The sequence below is a fragment of the Petaurus breviceps genome, unplaced genomic scaffold, assembly GCF_028583685.1.
Source record: "Petaurus breviceps papuanus isolate PSGF00001 unplaced genomic scaffold, PetGlider_PUasm1.0 355, whole genome shotgun sequence".
In the NCBI taxonomy this organism is placed as follows: Eukaryota; Metazoa; Chordata; class Mammalia; order Diprotodontia; family Petauridae; genus Petaurus; species Petaurus breviceps.
In genome coordinates, this window is record NW_027186289.1 from 2,774,366 (window position 1) to 2,787,289 (window position 12,924).

General features: G+C 38.4%; 2 protein-coding genes across 2 annotated transcripts in view; both read left to right on the top strand.

Moving 5' to 3' along the window:
- LOC138168152 (zinc finger protein 420-like) overlaps nt 1-8,031 on the top strand; it is a 114,700-nt gene extending 106,669 nt beyond the window's left edge. Inside the window, exons 4-5 of the mRNA XM_069097194.1 lie at nt 200-295; nt 2,999-8,031. Coding sequence (XP_068953295.1) covers nt 200-295; nt 2,999-4,626 — 1,724 coding nt within the window. The 3' untranslated portion in view covers nt 4,627-8,031. The remainder of the gene's footprint in view (nt 1-199; nt 296-2,998) is intronic.
- Nucleotides 1-12,924, top strand: part of LOC138168177 (KRAB domain-containing protein 4-like) — a 367,151-nt gene that overhangs the window by 203,638 nt on the left and 150,589 nt on the right. The gene's annotated exons all lie outside the window — the stretch shown is intronic.

The following is a 12,924-nucleotide window of genomic DNA, read 5'->3' on the forward strand; positions in this document are numbered from 1 at the left end:
AAAAGTGGAACTTTCTGATTCCACATGGGTGCCCTGATCTCTGCCCCCTCCCAAGATCTCAGCACTCAAACCGTGGGAACCATCCTTGAGGGGTGTTGAGAGTTATTTTGTGGTCCTTGCTTGCACGTCTCCTTTCCCTAAACAGGACTAATTGTATATTTCTCTCTGTGCTTATGTTTTATTTATTCTGTATTCCCAGGGCTCCCAGTTCTTAGAGAAGATCTGCCCTCCCCTTTTCATCAGGGAGAAGCACCAGGGACACAAAGGCCAAAAGGCCCAAGGAGCTCCTGGCCAGGTGAGTGAGATGAAAGCAGGTGTCTGAGGGCTGTTATCCCAAAAGGTATCACTGTGTTGTGGCAGGGAGTGCTGGCCTTGGGGGCAGGCACACCTGATTGGGAATTTGTTTTTAGATACATTTCAGCAGTGGGATCCTGGGCAAGTGACTGCACCTCTGAGCCCGTTTCCTCTTCTATAATATAGCCGAGGGGCTCAGACTCCTTGCCTTTCTGTTACCTTCCAGGGATACGTCTGTGATCCTCTAAGAAGTCATTGTGTGGAGTTTTGGGGCATAGAACTCTCCTGAGAGCATCTAAGGGTCCGAGGGTATCCATATGAACTCTTTCTTAGGCTTTATTTGAGTGAATAAGTAGTAAGTATCTGCTATGTGCCACATATACCAGCTTCCAGTAATGAATATGTTACCTGAATGTGGAATCAATACAGACAGTCCAGTTTCAGTTTTCTCTTGTCTCTGTGCAGCACCATGTAGGGCACAGTGGAGACCACTGCCTTACTGGAAGTGGTAATCCCAGGCTGAGGTTTGCACAAGCTATCAACCCAGGGTTCCTTTCCTGTTCTCTATGGCCCAATCTTTGTCTCTGTTCTCAGAAAATAAACGGCAAAACATGGAGGTGACCACCATAAGGTTAGGCATCTGGGAGGTTGTGACTCCCAGGCATCCCACAGAAGTAGACCCTCTGGGACCTTAGAAGCCTTTTCATCTCCAGCATTTGGTCTGTTCAGGACCCATCAGGTTTAGAACCTGACAAAGGGAATTCCTTATGGGTGATAAGGGTTAAGAAAGAGGGCTGAAGCCAAAACTTGCATTTGAAGACTATGAGCAATGTCTGTGGCCTGGCATCAGCCCTGGACCCAGTCAGTCAATGCAATAAGTATCTATCATGTTCCAGGTCCTGTGTAAACCTGGGGTACAAAGGAAGGTAAAAAGTCATCCACACATGAAGGTGGTTTGAGAAGCTACAGATCATGAGCCTCACTCTTAGTTGAGTCAAAGCAGAGTGGTTTGCAGTGGAAATGCCTCAAGTTCAGCAGGGAAATAAATGAATAGAAGGAGAGAGAAGGATAGAAGTTTAAGAAGGAGAGTAGAGTTCCGAGGAAATAGAATCCCAATAATAATGATATTTGCCAACATTTGTATAGGGTTTACTAAGTGTCAAGTGAGCTTCACAAAAGTCACGGAAAGCAGGGGCTGTTTTATTCTCCTTTTACAGATAAGGAAACTGAGACAAATAGAAGTGTTGTGACTCATGGAGTGTAAGACAGAAATTGTGAGTCTGTATTTGAACTCAAGTCTTCCTGGCTCCGGGCCAGTGCTCTATTCACTGCACCACCTAGCCGCCCCAGCAGAAGAGCATTTTTAATCAATTAAGTTACAACTGGAAAATTTCAAACATAATGTAATACCTGAAATTTATTTCACACCTGGGCCTTTTTACTGAATAAAAGTTTGCAGCATTTGGTTTGATCCCTGACTGAACCAAGTCTTCAGTTTGGTTTCTGTATCAAGTTGCTTTCATAGTAATGTCTTCAACTATAACTAGCATTTCTATTTGCTTGCTTGCTGTGTACCTGTTTCTGGGCTAAGTGCTTTGCAGCAATAATCTCATGTGATTTTCACAGCAGTGCTAGGAGGTAGATATTGTTATTATCTCCATTTTACATTTACTTCCTTACTTTACAGGGAGGAAACAGGCAGAGGTTAAGTGGATTCCTAGGGACATAATGTTGATGAGTTTCTGAGGTGGCATTTTAACTTGGGTCTTGCAGGCTGCTGGGCCCATGGCTCTATCCTCTGTACTAACAGATGTCTAGGAGAAAAACATATTGGTAACAAAACTGAGCTGTTCTTTACAACATAAAATGCCACTAAAGAATTTTTACCTAAAGCCCCTTGGACATCATCATGAGTCTCCAGAGGTTGCATGAACCACTAAAGGGCCATGGCGCTCCAGGGCCAGGGGTGAATTGTGTGGCTCACTTCCTGACAGAAAGATAAATGGGTTCACAATACTGCCTGAAACATCATTTATGAAAAGAAATTTATATTAATACTTAGTATATGTGCAACAAATGGCGTAATGTCTCTAGATCTGAATAGAAAAGAAGACATGTTGGATGTAACACTGAAAATTACTGCATAATATGAGAAGAGTAAACATCGTTTCTCATCATAGCATATGAAATTTACCAAGAATGACCACGTGACAGTGCATTCAGACTGGTCAGTTCAGAATCGCAGGGAGATTACCTGAGATTGACAAAATTATAAGTATAAACAACAGACACTGGAAGAAAAGATAGGAAGTGAGATGGAGAAAGGCCGTCAGGTACTGTGGAAAGAGCACAGTCAGTCATAGAGCTTGAATTTTAGTCTCAGCTGCGAGGACAGTGGTCAGATAACTCAGGCATTATGAGCTCTTATCCTGAATTGTGAAGGGGAATGAGAATGCTGGGACTGCCTGTGTCACAGGTTTGTTGTGAGGATGCACTGTTATTGTATGTGAAGCTCTTTCTAAAATGAACCATCTGGGGATATGACCCAAAGGTGTTTCCAAACATTGATTCTGCCTGTTTAAGTTTGAAAACTTTTTTTTCATTGGGGAAGCACAATATAGATCAGTTTATTTTCTGCCACCAGAGGAAAGATACATATGTTTATGTATGTCTTTCATTGTATGTGATTGTTTGTTTACTTCAGATGCAGAGACCAAGTTTGAAGTGAATGAGACAACTACAGAACTGACAAGTTTTATGGAAGAACCTGGCCAGCAAAGATTTGTGAGTGATGGTCCGTGTGACTTCAGTTTGAGAGAAATCCACAGTTCTAATATGAAGTTGGATAAAATTCCAAAGAGTCTCTGTGAAGCTGATGAAATTGGAAACAGAGTCAGAGAGTCTTCAGTCCTAAGTCACTGTAAGAAAATGGCCTCAGGGCATGCCTGTCTTCAGGACAGTGAATATAGCAAATGCTTTCCTGAACAAGTAGTGTTTTTTCAGCCCCAGGAGAAGCCTGAAATGCAGATGTATGAAGATAATCAACCAGAAATGGCCATTAGTTGGAGTTCAGATATCATTAGACTTCAGAAAGATGCTGGAGAAATTCTTTATGTAAGTAATAAAGGTGGAAAGGTCTTCAGGCAAAACTCTAAACTTATGATTCACCAGAAACTTGACATAAAGGAACCTGATGCATGTGAAACAACCATATCCCATCATTCATCTCTTCCCTACTATCCTGGAATGAAAACATATGCATGTAATCAGTGTGGGAGGGTCTTTGATTGGAACTCAGATCTTATTAAACACCAGAAGATTCATACGAAAGAGAAGTTTTATAAATGTGATGAATGTGGGAAGGGTTTCTGCTACAAATCACTCCTTATTGGCCATCAGAGAATTCACACCGGAGAGAAGCCTTTTGAGTGTAATCAGTGCAAAAAGGGTTTCAGAAAAAGCTCCAGTCTTACTGCACATCAGAGAATCCACACTGGAGAGAAGCCTTTTGAATGTAATCAATGTGGAAAGGCTTTTACACAGAAGTCCCATTTTGCTACCCATCAGAGAATCCACACTGGAGAGAAACCTTTTAAATGTAATAAATGTGGAAAAACTTTCAGATACAGCTCAAATCTTTGTAGGCACCATAGAATCCATGCTGGAGAGAAACTTTATGAATGTGATCAGTGTGGAAGGATTTTCACAAAGAGCTTGAGTCTTGTCAGACACCAAAGAATCCACACTGGAGAGAAACTTTATGAATGTGATCAGTGTGGAAAGGTTTTCACAAAGAGCTGCAGTCTTGCCAGACACCAAAGAATTCATGTTGGAGAGAAACATTTTGAATGTAATCTGTGTGAAAGGACTTTCCAAAAGAACTCCCAATTTGTCGCCCATCAGAAAATCCACTCTGGAGAGAAATCTCACAAATGTGAACAATGCGGAAAGGCTTTCACAAAGCGATATCTTGCTGTACATCAGCGAATACATACCAGAGAGAAACCTTTTAAATGTAATCAATGTGAAAAGGTTTTCAGAGTGAAGGGCAATCTTGCTAAACATCAGAGAATCCACACTGGAGAGAAATCTTATAAATGTGAACAATGTGGAAAGGCTTTCACAAAGAGCTATCTTGCTATACATCAGCGAATCCACACTGGAGAGAAACCTTTTGAATGTAATCAGTGTGGAAAGGCTTTTACACAGAGGGCCAATTTTGTCACACATCAGAGAATCCACACGGGAGAGAAACCTTTTGAATGTGATCAATGTGGAAAGACTTTCACACAGAGCTCAAATCTTGCTGCACATCAAAAAATTCATACTTGAGAGAAACCTAATGAGTGTCATATACATGACAGAGCTTTTAGTTAGCACTCTTATTTGACTTAGGAGAATTCATAGTGGAGATAAATCTTAGGAAAATAGTCAATCTGCTGAAGCCTTCACTTATTTCTCTTTGGAAAATTCACAGATGGAAATATCACTAACTAATGAGGAAAGGTGTTCAAATGGAGTTCAGAGCTTGTTCAGTATTAGAAAACTAATTCTCATGAGCTGCTCCATAAGGACTCATTGTGGAAAGCTTTCAGCCAGAGTTCCTCTTTGTGTATCAGATGATTCCATAGAAAGAGGCCCTAACAGTGTGCAGAAGAGGGATGTATTTTCCTCTGGGGGAGCGATATCAGTAGACAGCAATATACTGGAATGAAGGCATATAAAAGCAATAGTAGTGGGAATGGGGGTGGCTAGGTGGTGCAGTGAATAGAGCACTGGCCCTGGAGTCAGGAGGAACTGAGTTCAAATCCAGCCTCAGACCCTTAACACTTAATAGCTGTGTGACTTTTGGCAAGTCACTTAACCCCAATTACCCCTTCAAAAAGCAAAAAAAAAAAAATAGTTGTGGGAAGGGCTTTCACTAGAACTCATAGTTGAGTGTTTCTTGGATAAATCATTTTGGAGATAAAACTTACAGATCTTTTTAACAAGAGAAGGTCTCTAGCTGTAGCACAGATTTCATTAGACCTCTCAACAAAAGAGATCTTGTTAAGTTTCCCAGATTTCACACTGTGCCTAAAACCATAATGAATTTTTCTCTGAAATCCTAATGTTTGTCATTACTCCTCAAAATCCATGGCATTTATATACTATAATTTCTTCAGGCTTTCCTCATTGAATTGGTACTTCATTTCCTGGCCACAAAAACCCCTCATATTTTGGTAGCTATTGGACATCTGTTTTTGTAATGCTTTACGGAGCTAGGTGATTCAGTGAATGAAATGCTGAGGTTGGAGCCATGAGACTTGAGTACGGTATAGATGTCCCTGGGCAAGTTACGTAACCTATTCCTGCCAGAGTTTTTGCACGTGTAATTCCGGCCAGTAAGAGAACCTGCCTCCAGGATTGAAATGAGAATTAAACTAGACTTTGCAAGTGTTAAATCACTGTGGAAATGCTAATTTGTGTGTGTGTGATGATCATTCCTTGGATCTTAAGACTCATAGTAAAATCAGGAAACTAAAAAATATGGGTGATTTACACATTTTTCTTTAAATTCAAATTGATAATTCAGAACAAAGTAGAGAAAGGCACTAATGGTAAGGGATAGGGCACTGGGTTTAGAACCAAGGAAAAATAAGCTCAATTCCTGACTTAGATGATTTCCAGCTGTATACCTCTGGGCAAGGAACAAACTTTCTGTGCCTCACTTTACTCATCCCTAAAATGAGGGCTTTGGATTCAGTGGCTTCTCTGGTCCCATTCCAACTCTAAATATATGTTCTCATCAAAAGTCCACTCACATGTCTCTTACAGCCTCTTTCAATATTCCAGGGAAGCATGTGTATCAGAACCAAGTCTGAAGCTATACCAGAAAGTGGTAGTCATCTAAACTGTTTTGTTCTGCTTAAAAATAAGGATCTTGAGAAACTGATCAGATGGGTTGAGTAACCTTTGTCTTTAATCCAAAACCTCAACTATAGGGTCAGGACTTAGTAACCATCACAGAGTACTGGAAGCACTAGAAATTAGTCTGGTAGAAAATAGATATGGACCAATCTCACGCTGTTAACCAAAATTAGGTCTCAACGAATATATGACTTAGATTAAAAAAAAAATGAGAGCAGCCATGAAGAGATAACTTTTATGGGTAGTGGAAGTGGTCATCTCCATGGAATAGAGAGAAACGCAGAAAATAAAATGGGCAGTTTTCATATTAAAAACATCTAGAATTGAAAGGGAAGCAATTAACTGGGAAACATTTGTAGCAGGTTTCCTTCACAAAGTCCACTTAGGTATTTAAAGAACAGATACTGGCTATATACAATAATAGGAAGCATGTAGTAGACATGGTCACAAGCTATGTGCACGCAATTTTGAACGGGAGAATTGCAAATTCTCAGTTTGTGAAAAAGAGATTTGAATTTCTAATGCAAATGACAAATAATTAGATTTTCAGATTGATAAAGGTGATAAATTGAGAATCATATATGGAATTTGTTTTTCTGGATTGTGTATTTGTTGTAAGAGTTTTGTATTTTTTTTTTTTCACTTGAGAGAGGGCAGCTCCATGGGGGAGAAAATGAATATAATTAAACAAGAATGCCCCACATTGATACTTGGATAAATGCAATTAAATGAATTCTCAGGCTCTGCTTCACCCCTGTGTATTTGACAAAGACAAGAAAAAAGATCTGAAGAGTGAAAGAGCTGTGGGGGAAATAATCATTATTTTCCTCTTAGTAAAGTTGTGAAGCCCCCACCATCACCACCACCCACCCCCCACCCACATGAAGACACAATATTGGTATAGTCTGACTTAGTGATACCACTAGAGGGTATACTTCTTTTTTTCTTTTGCTTTTTGGAGGGGGGAAGGCAGGGCAGTAGGGGTTATGTGACTTGCCCAAGGCCACATGGCTGGTAAGTGTTAAGTGTCTGAGGCTAGATTTTAACTCAGGTCCTCCTGACTCCAGGGCTGATGCTCTATTCACTACACCACCTAACTGTCCCTAGGGTTTATTTCCTTAAAGGGAAAGAAATCGAGTATACAAAAATACAGATACCAGCTCCTTTTATGTCAAAGAACTGGAAAGATGTGACATCCCATAATAGGAAGAGATGAACAAATTTTGGTTTATGAGTGTTAGGGAGTAATACTGTGCCATAAAACAGGCAATTTCAGTGAAAACCAGGAAGATTAGCATGGGCTAATGCAGACTACAGGGAATAGTGGCTAACAATAACAACATTTTGAAAACTAAATGCTTGGCAAGGTGTCCCACCTCTTATTGCAATAATCAACCATACCAGGATCTCTGCAACTTGGCCTCTGAGCCAAGAGATGATGAATACAAGACATACAGTAAAAAGTATATTTTGGGAAATGGACCGTGTGGCAATTTCTTTTCCTTGACTATATGATTTCTCTGTAAATATTTTTTTTTTTCCAGTTTGGGGTCGGAGAGGATGGTGATTGAAGGTGGATTAGGAGTAGGATTTCCCTCCTGTCACCCTCCCAACCCCAAAATAATGATGAAGAAAATTGATGGATTGTAGTGATACATGCAGTAGAACAGAAGCAACGAAAACCATCTTTCATTATCACCCCAAAAGAAAGTACAACTATGCATATTCGAACTTGTTTCATGTACAATCCTCTTTCTGTTTCCTCATGTATATAAAGTAACCACTTTATTTCATGTTTGTGAATTGAAATAAAACAATCAAATATTGATAGTTTTTGTCATTTTTTTTTACCAATTGTTAAAGAAATTTCCCTTTCTTCCCCTTCAAATTATTTTAGTTTTTTATTCATTTCTTTTTCTATGCCTTTTCCTTGAAAGGATCTCCTATCTCTATGTTTTGGACTACACTTTTATTTTTAGTTTTGTGACACATTGAATTGGTCCTTTATTCTCTGTATTCCTTGTGGCATTAATAATTTTGAAGCATTTATTTTTTGACTTTCCTGTTTTAAAGAGATTCTGTTATTGCCTTCAAGATATTTTCCTTGCTCCTCTCCTGTTTTTCTGTTATTCTTTGTTCTCGGAAATGCACATTCTTGCTGGTGGTAGGATACCATCCCATTGTATGGATCTTTTCGTGCCCTGATAGATTATTCAGTTCATTATTGACTACCCCCTTGTGGTCATCTTTCCCATTTGCTTTGACATCTTTTTCTTGCATCTATACCCTTCGACTTTTCTAGGTGTCACTTGCTAAACTCTGATTTCCCTTAACCTTAGACAGTATAAATGACCTCTGTGTGCAGCAAATTCCTGAAGGGAATAGCCACGTTGAGTTCCAAATCTCCCATTAGAAAATACTGCTTTATTCCATAGTTGCAGTTATCAGTTGTACTCCCTCCAAATACTGAAACAAGACTTCCTCCTTTTCTTTCTCCCATTTTCAATCCTTCCTTTTTTTCTCTTCAGCCATTCTCCTGTAGGTTCTCATTCCTGCAAGACTACAGGAGTAAATTTCCTTTCATTATTAGCCCTTTAACTTGGTTAAGGTACATCATATATTCCATTTTACAATTTTTAAAATCTTTTTTTCAAAACCTCCCATTCCGCAGTTTAGTCCTACAAAAAAATATCAATTTGTCTGTAGGATGGTGTGAAGATTATTCCATGATATTTCAAGCCTATTTTTTTCACTATCACTTCCTGACTTTTGCTTTTATCTTTCTCTCCACATGTAATTAAGAAACAATTCTCTTAATCATTACTCTTTTGTTGTTTTCGTTCTCTTTCATTGTTCTGTGTAGTATACTTCTATTACCTTAGTGGATTGAAAAGCAAATAATTTATCCAAGTCTGGTTTTCTTTCTAGGTATATTTTGAATGCCTTATCGCATGTCCATCTTTTTTTCACTTACATTTAGATTCATATTTGTAGAGTAAGTCCCTTTGGGATTCATCAGGAGCAGAGCTCCTTTTCTCCTTTTTAATATTTATTGTTTATTCGTTTGATGTGCCATCAAAATTCTTAACTCCCCTGAGCTCTCCCAAATTCGCCTCCAAGTAACTTTTAACACCTCAAAACAAATTCTAGAGGGGCAGAATAGACAAAAGGACAGAGTGAAATATTTTTTCCCAGTCTAAGACAACTTAGAAGGTTTTAGGAGAGGTCTGTTGCACTGTGGTGAAAATGAAGTACACTAGGGGCGGCCAGGTGGCTCAGTGAGTAACAGCACTGGCTCCAGTGTCGGGATGACCTGGGATCAAATCTGGGCTCAGATACTTAGCACCACACCCAGAAATAACTGGCTGTGTAACCTTGAGCAAGTTACTTAACCCCGATTGCTTTAAAAAAAAGAAAGACAATGAAGTGCACTCCAGCTTAGGATGTGCTAGTACACACCACACCACACCGCAGGAGACCTGGAATGGGCCACTGGGGTGACTGAGTCAGCAGTGGTCACTTCTGGAATTCTCTGCCCACAGGTGGTAAGGGAACTGGATCTGATAAAAAGATTACAGGGGGTCCCTTTGGTGGCACTGGGTGCTGAACTCTGACCATATGTGGGTCTGGATTGCAGTCTTGGGTCACAGTTCCAGGGCATGGAGGAACAGTAGCACATGAAAGCTTACAGCTACAGGGGAGTGGGGACCCCTAGGACAGAAAAGAGGGTTTGTGGTGGCTCACAGACCAGAACACAGGCCATGAGAGTAGTAAACACATCTCTCCTTAAATCATGCCACTTTGGAAGAACCAAAAACTTACAATCCCCAAAACTAATTGCCAATAGCTGCACAAAAAGCTGAAGCTTTAGACAGTACATCCTCCACACAGGAGCAAAGCCCAACTTTAATAGAAAGTTAAAAACTAAGAAATAGGCTAAAGAAATAAGGAAACAGCAAAAAAAAAAAAAAAAAAAAAAAGATCCTGATCATAGAAAGTTACTATGGTGACAGGGAAGATATAAACAAACTCAAAGACAAAAATGCCATAGTTGCTACATCAAAGAATAATGTGAATTGGTCTCAGGCAAAAAAAAAAATAATTCCTGGAAGATGTTAAAAAGGACTTTTTAAAAATTATATAAGAAGTAGAGGAAAAATTGGGAAGAAAAATGATAGTGAAGCAAGAAAATCATAAAAAAGAGTCAATAGCTTGAAAAATAGTACTGAAGAAAATGACATCTTAAAAAAACAAAATGCACCAAATAGTAAAAGAGGCACAAAAATCCAATGAAGAGAAGAATGCCTTAAAAAACACAATTGGACCTGAAAGCCATGAGAAAAAGAAAAAAAAAAAACTAGACATTATCTTTCAAGAACTAATCAAGGAAAATTGCCGTGATATTCTGGAACCAAAGGATAAAATAGAAATTGAACAAATCCACTGATTACCTCTTGAAAGAGATCCCAAAACAAAATTTTCTAGGAATATTATAGTCAAACTCCAGAGTTCCCAGGTCAAGGAGAAAGTATTGCAAGCAGCCAGAAAGAAACAGTTTAAATTTTGTAGAGTCATAGTTAGGATAACACAAGATTTATCTGCCTCTACATTAAAGTATCAGAGGGCTTGGAATATGATATTCCAGAGGGCAAAGAAGTTAGTATTATAATCAAGAATAATATACACAGCAAAACTGAGTGTAATCAATAATGGGGAAAAAATAGATTTTCAATGAAATAGAGGACTTTGAAGCATTTTTGATGAAAAGACCAGAGCTGAGTAGGAAATTTGATTATCAAATACAAGACTCAAGAGAAGCATAAAAAAGGTAACTAGGAAAGAGAAATCATAAGGAATTCAATAAAGTTAAGGTGTTTACATTCCTACATGTGAAGATGATACTTGTAACTCCTAAGAACTTTCTCATTATTAGAGCAGTTAGAAAGAGGGCACAAGTGTGAGTTGAATATGATGAGATGGTTATCTAAAAAAAGAATAAAATTAAGGGGTGAGAAAGGAATTCAGTGAAAGAAGAGGAAAGGGAAAGAGTTAGAATTGGCTAAATTATCTCACAAAAAAGAGTTGTGAAAATCTTTTATAGTGTAAGGGAGAATATTGGGATATGGGGGGAGTGAATGAACCTTAGTTTCATCAGAATTGACTCAAAGAAGGAGCAATATATACATTCAGTTTGGTATCTAAATCTATCTTACCCTACAGGAAAGTAAGAGGGAAAGGAGATAATAGGGGGTGGGGGTGGAGCTGACTGAAGGGTGGGTAGATTGTGGGAGTCAGTAATCAGAAGCAAAACACTTTTGAGGAGGAACAGTTTGAAAGGGGAGACAGAGAGTAGGATAAAAGGGGGAAATGTTATGGAAGTTAATAGCAATCATAACTGAAAAAAATTATTATAGCAAGTTTCTCTGATAGTGGCCTCATTTCTCAGATACATGGAGAACTGAGTCAAATTTATCCAAATGAGAGCCATTCCCCAATTGATCCAGGTCAAAGGATGTGAACAGACAGTTTTCAGACAAATAAATTAAAGCTATTTATAGTCATATGGAAAATTCCCTAAATCCCTATTTATTAGGGAAATGCAAATTATGATTCTGGGGTGCCACTCCACATCTATCAGAATGCCTATTATGATAGGAAAGTAAAATGACAAGTATTGGAGAGGATGTGGGGAAATTGAAGCATGAGTTATGAACTGGTTCAGCAGTTCTGTAGAGCAATTTGGAACAATGCCCAAAGAACTATGAAACTGCACAACTTTTGACTCAGCAATAGCACTACTAAGTCTATGTCCCAAGTAGTTAAAAAACAAAAAGAAAAGGACTATATTTTAAAAAATGCTTATAGCTATTCCTTTAGTGGCATCAAAGAATTGGAAATTGAGGAAATATCAATAAATTGGGGAATGGCTGACCAAGTTATGGTATATGATTTGATGGCATACTATTGTTTTATAAGAAATGATGACCAGGCAGACTTTAGAAAAACCTGGAAAGATTCACATGAATTGATGCAAAGTGAAATGAGCAGAATCAGGAGAACAGTGTACACAGTAACAGTAATATTGTATGATGATCAGCTGCAAATGACTTAGCTCTTCTCACCAATACAATTATCCAAAACAGTTCTGAAGGACTTAGGATGAAAAAAATGAGATCCATCTCCAGAGAAAGAACTGTTGAAATCTGAATACAGGTTGAAACATTTTTTTTTACTTTATTTTTCTTGGGTTTTTTTTTTTTTTTTGGTCTGTGTTTTCTTTCACAACATGACTAATCAGAAATATGTTTTGTATGTCTGCATGTGTATAACCTATGCAAAATTGCTTGTTTTCTCAAGGAGGGAAGAGAGAATTTGGAACTCAAAAGTTTTAAGAAATGTATATTAAAAATTATTTTTGTAGGTAATTGGGGGAAAACATTAAATTTAAAACAAAAGAAAGAAAAACAAGTGGAAGGACCAGATTACATACCCTCCCAAAGTGCATTAATGCTTCTGTCCAACCATGGCAATTTAATCTCTGTTAACAATTGTCTTTTTTTTGCCATCATTGCCAGTTTTATCGGTATGAGTTGGAAGTTTTAACTTGCATTATTCTTATTATAAGAGATTTGGGATTTTTTTATATGGCTTTTGGTATTTTGGAATTCATTCTTTGAGAACTAACTCTTCAAGTCCTTGTAGCAGCAAGCACCCCGGCGT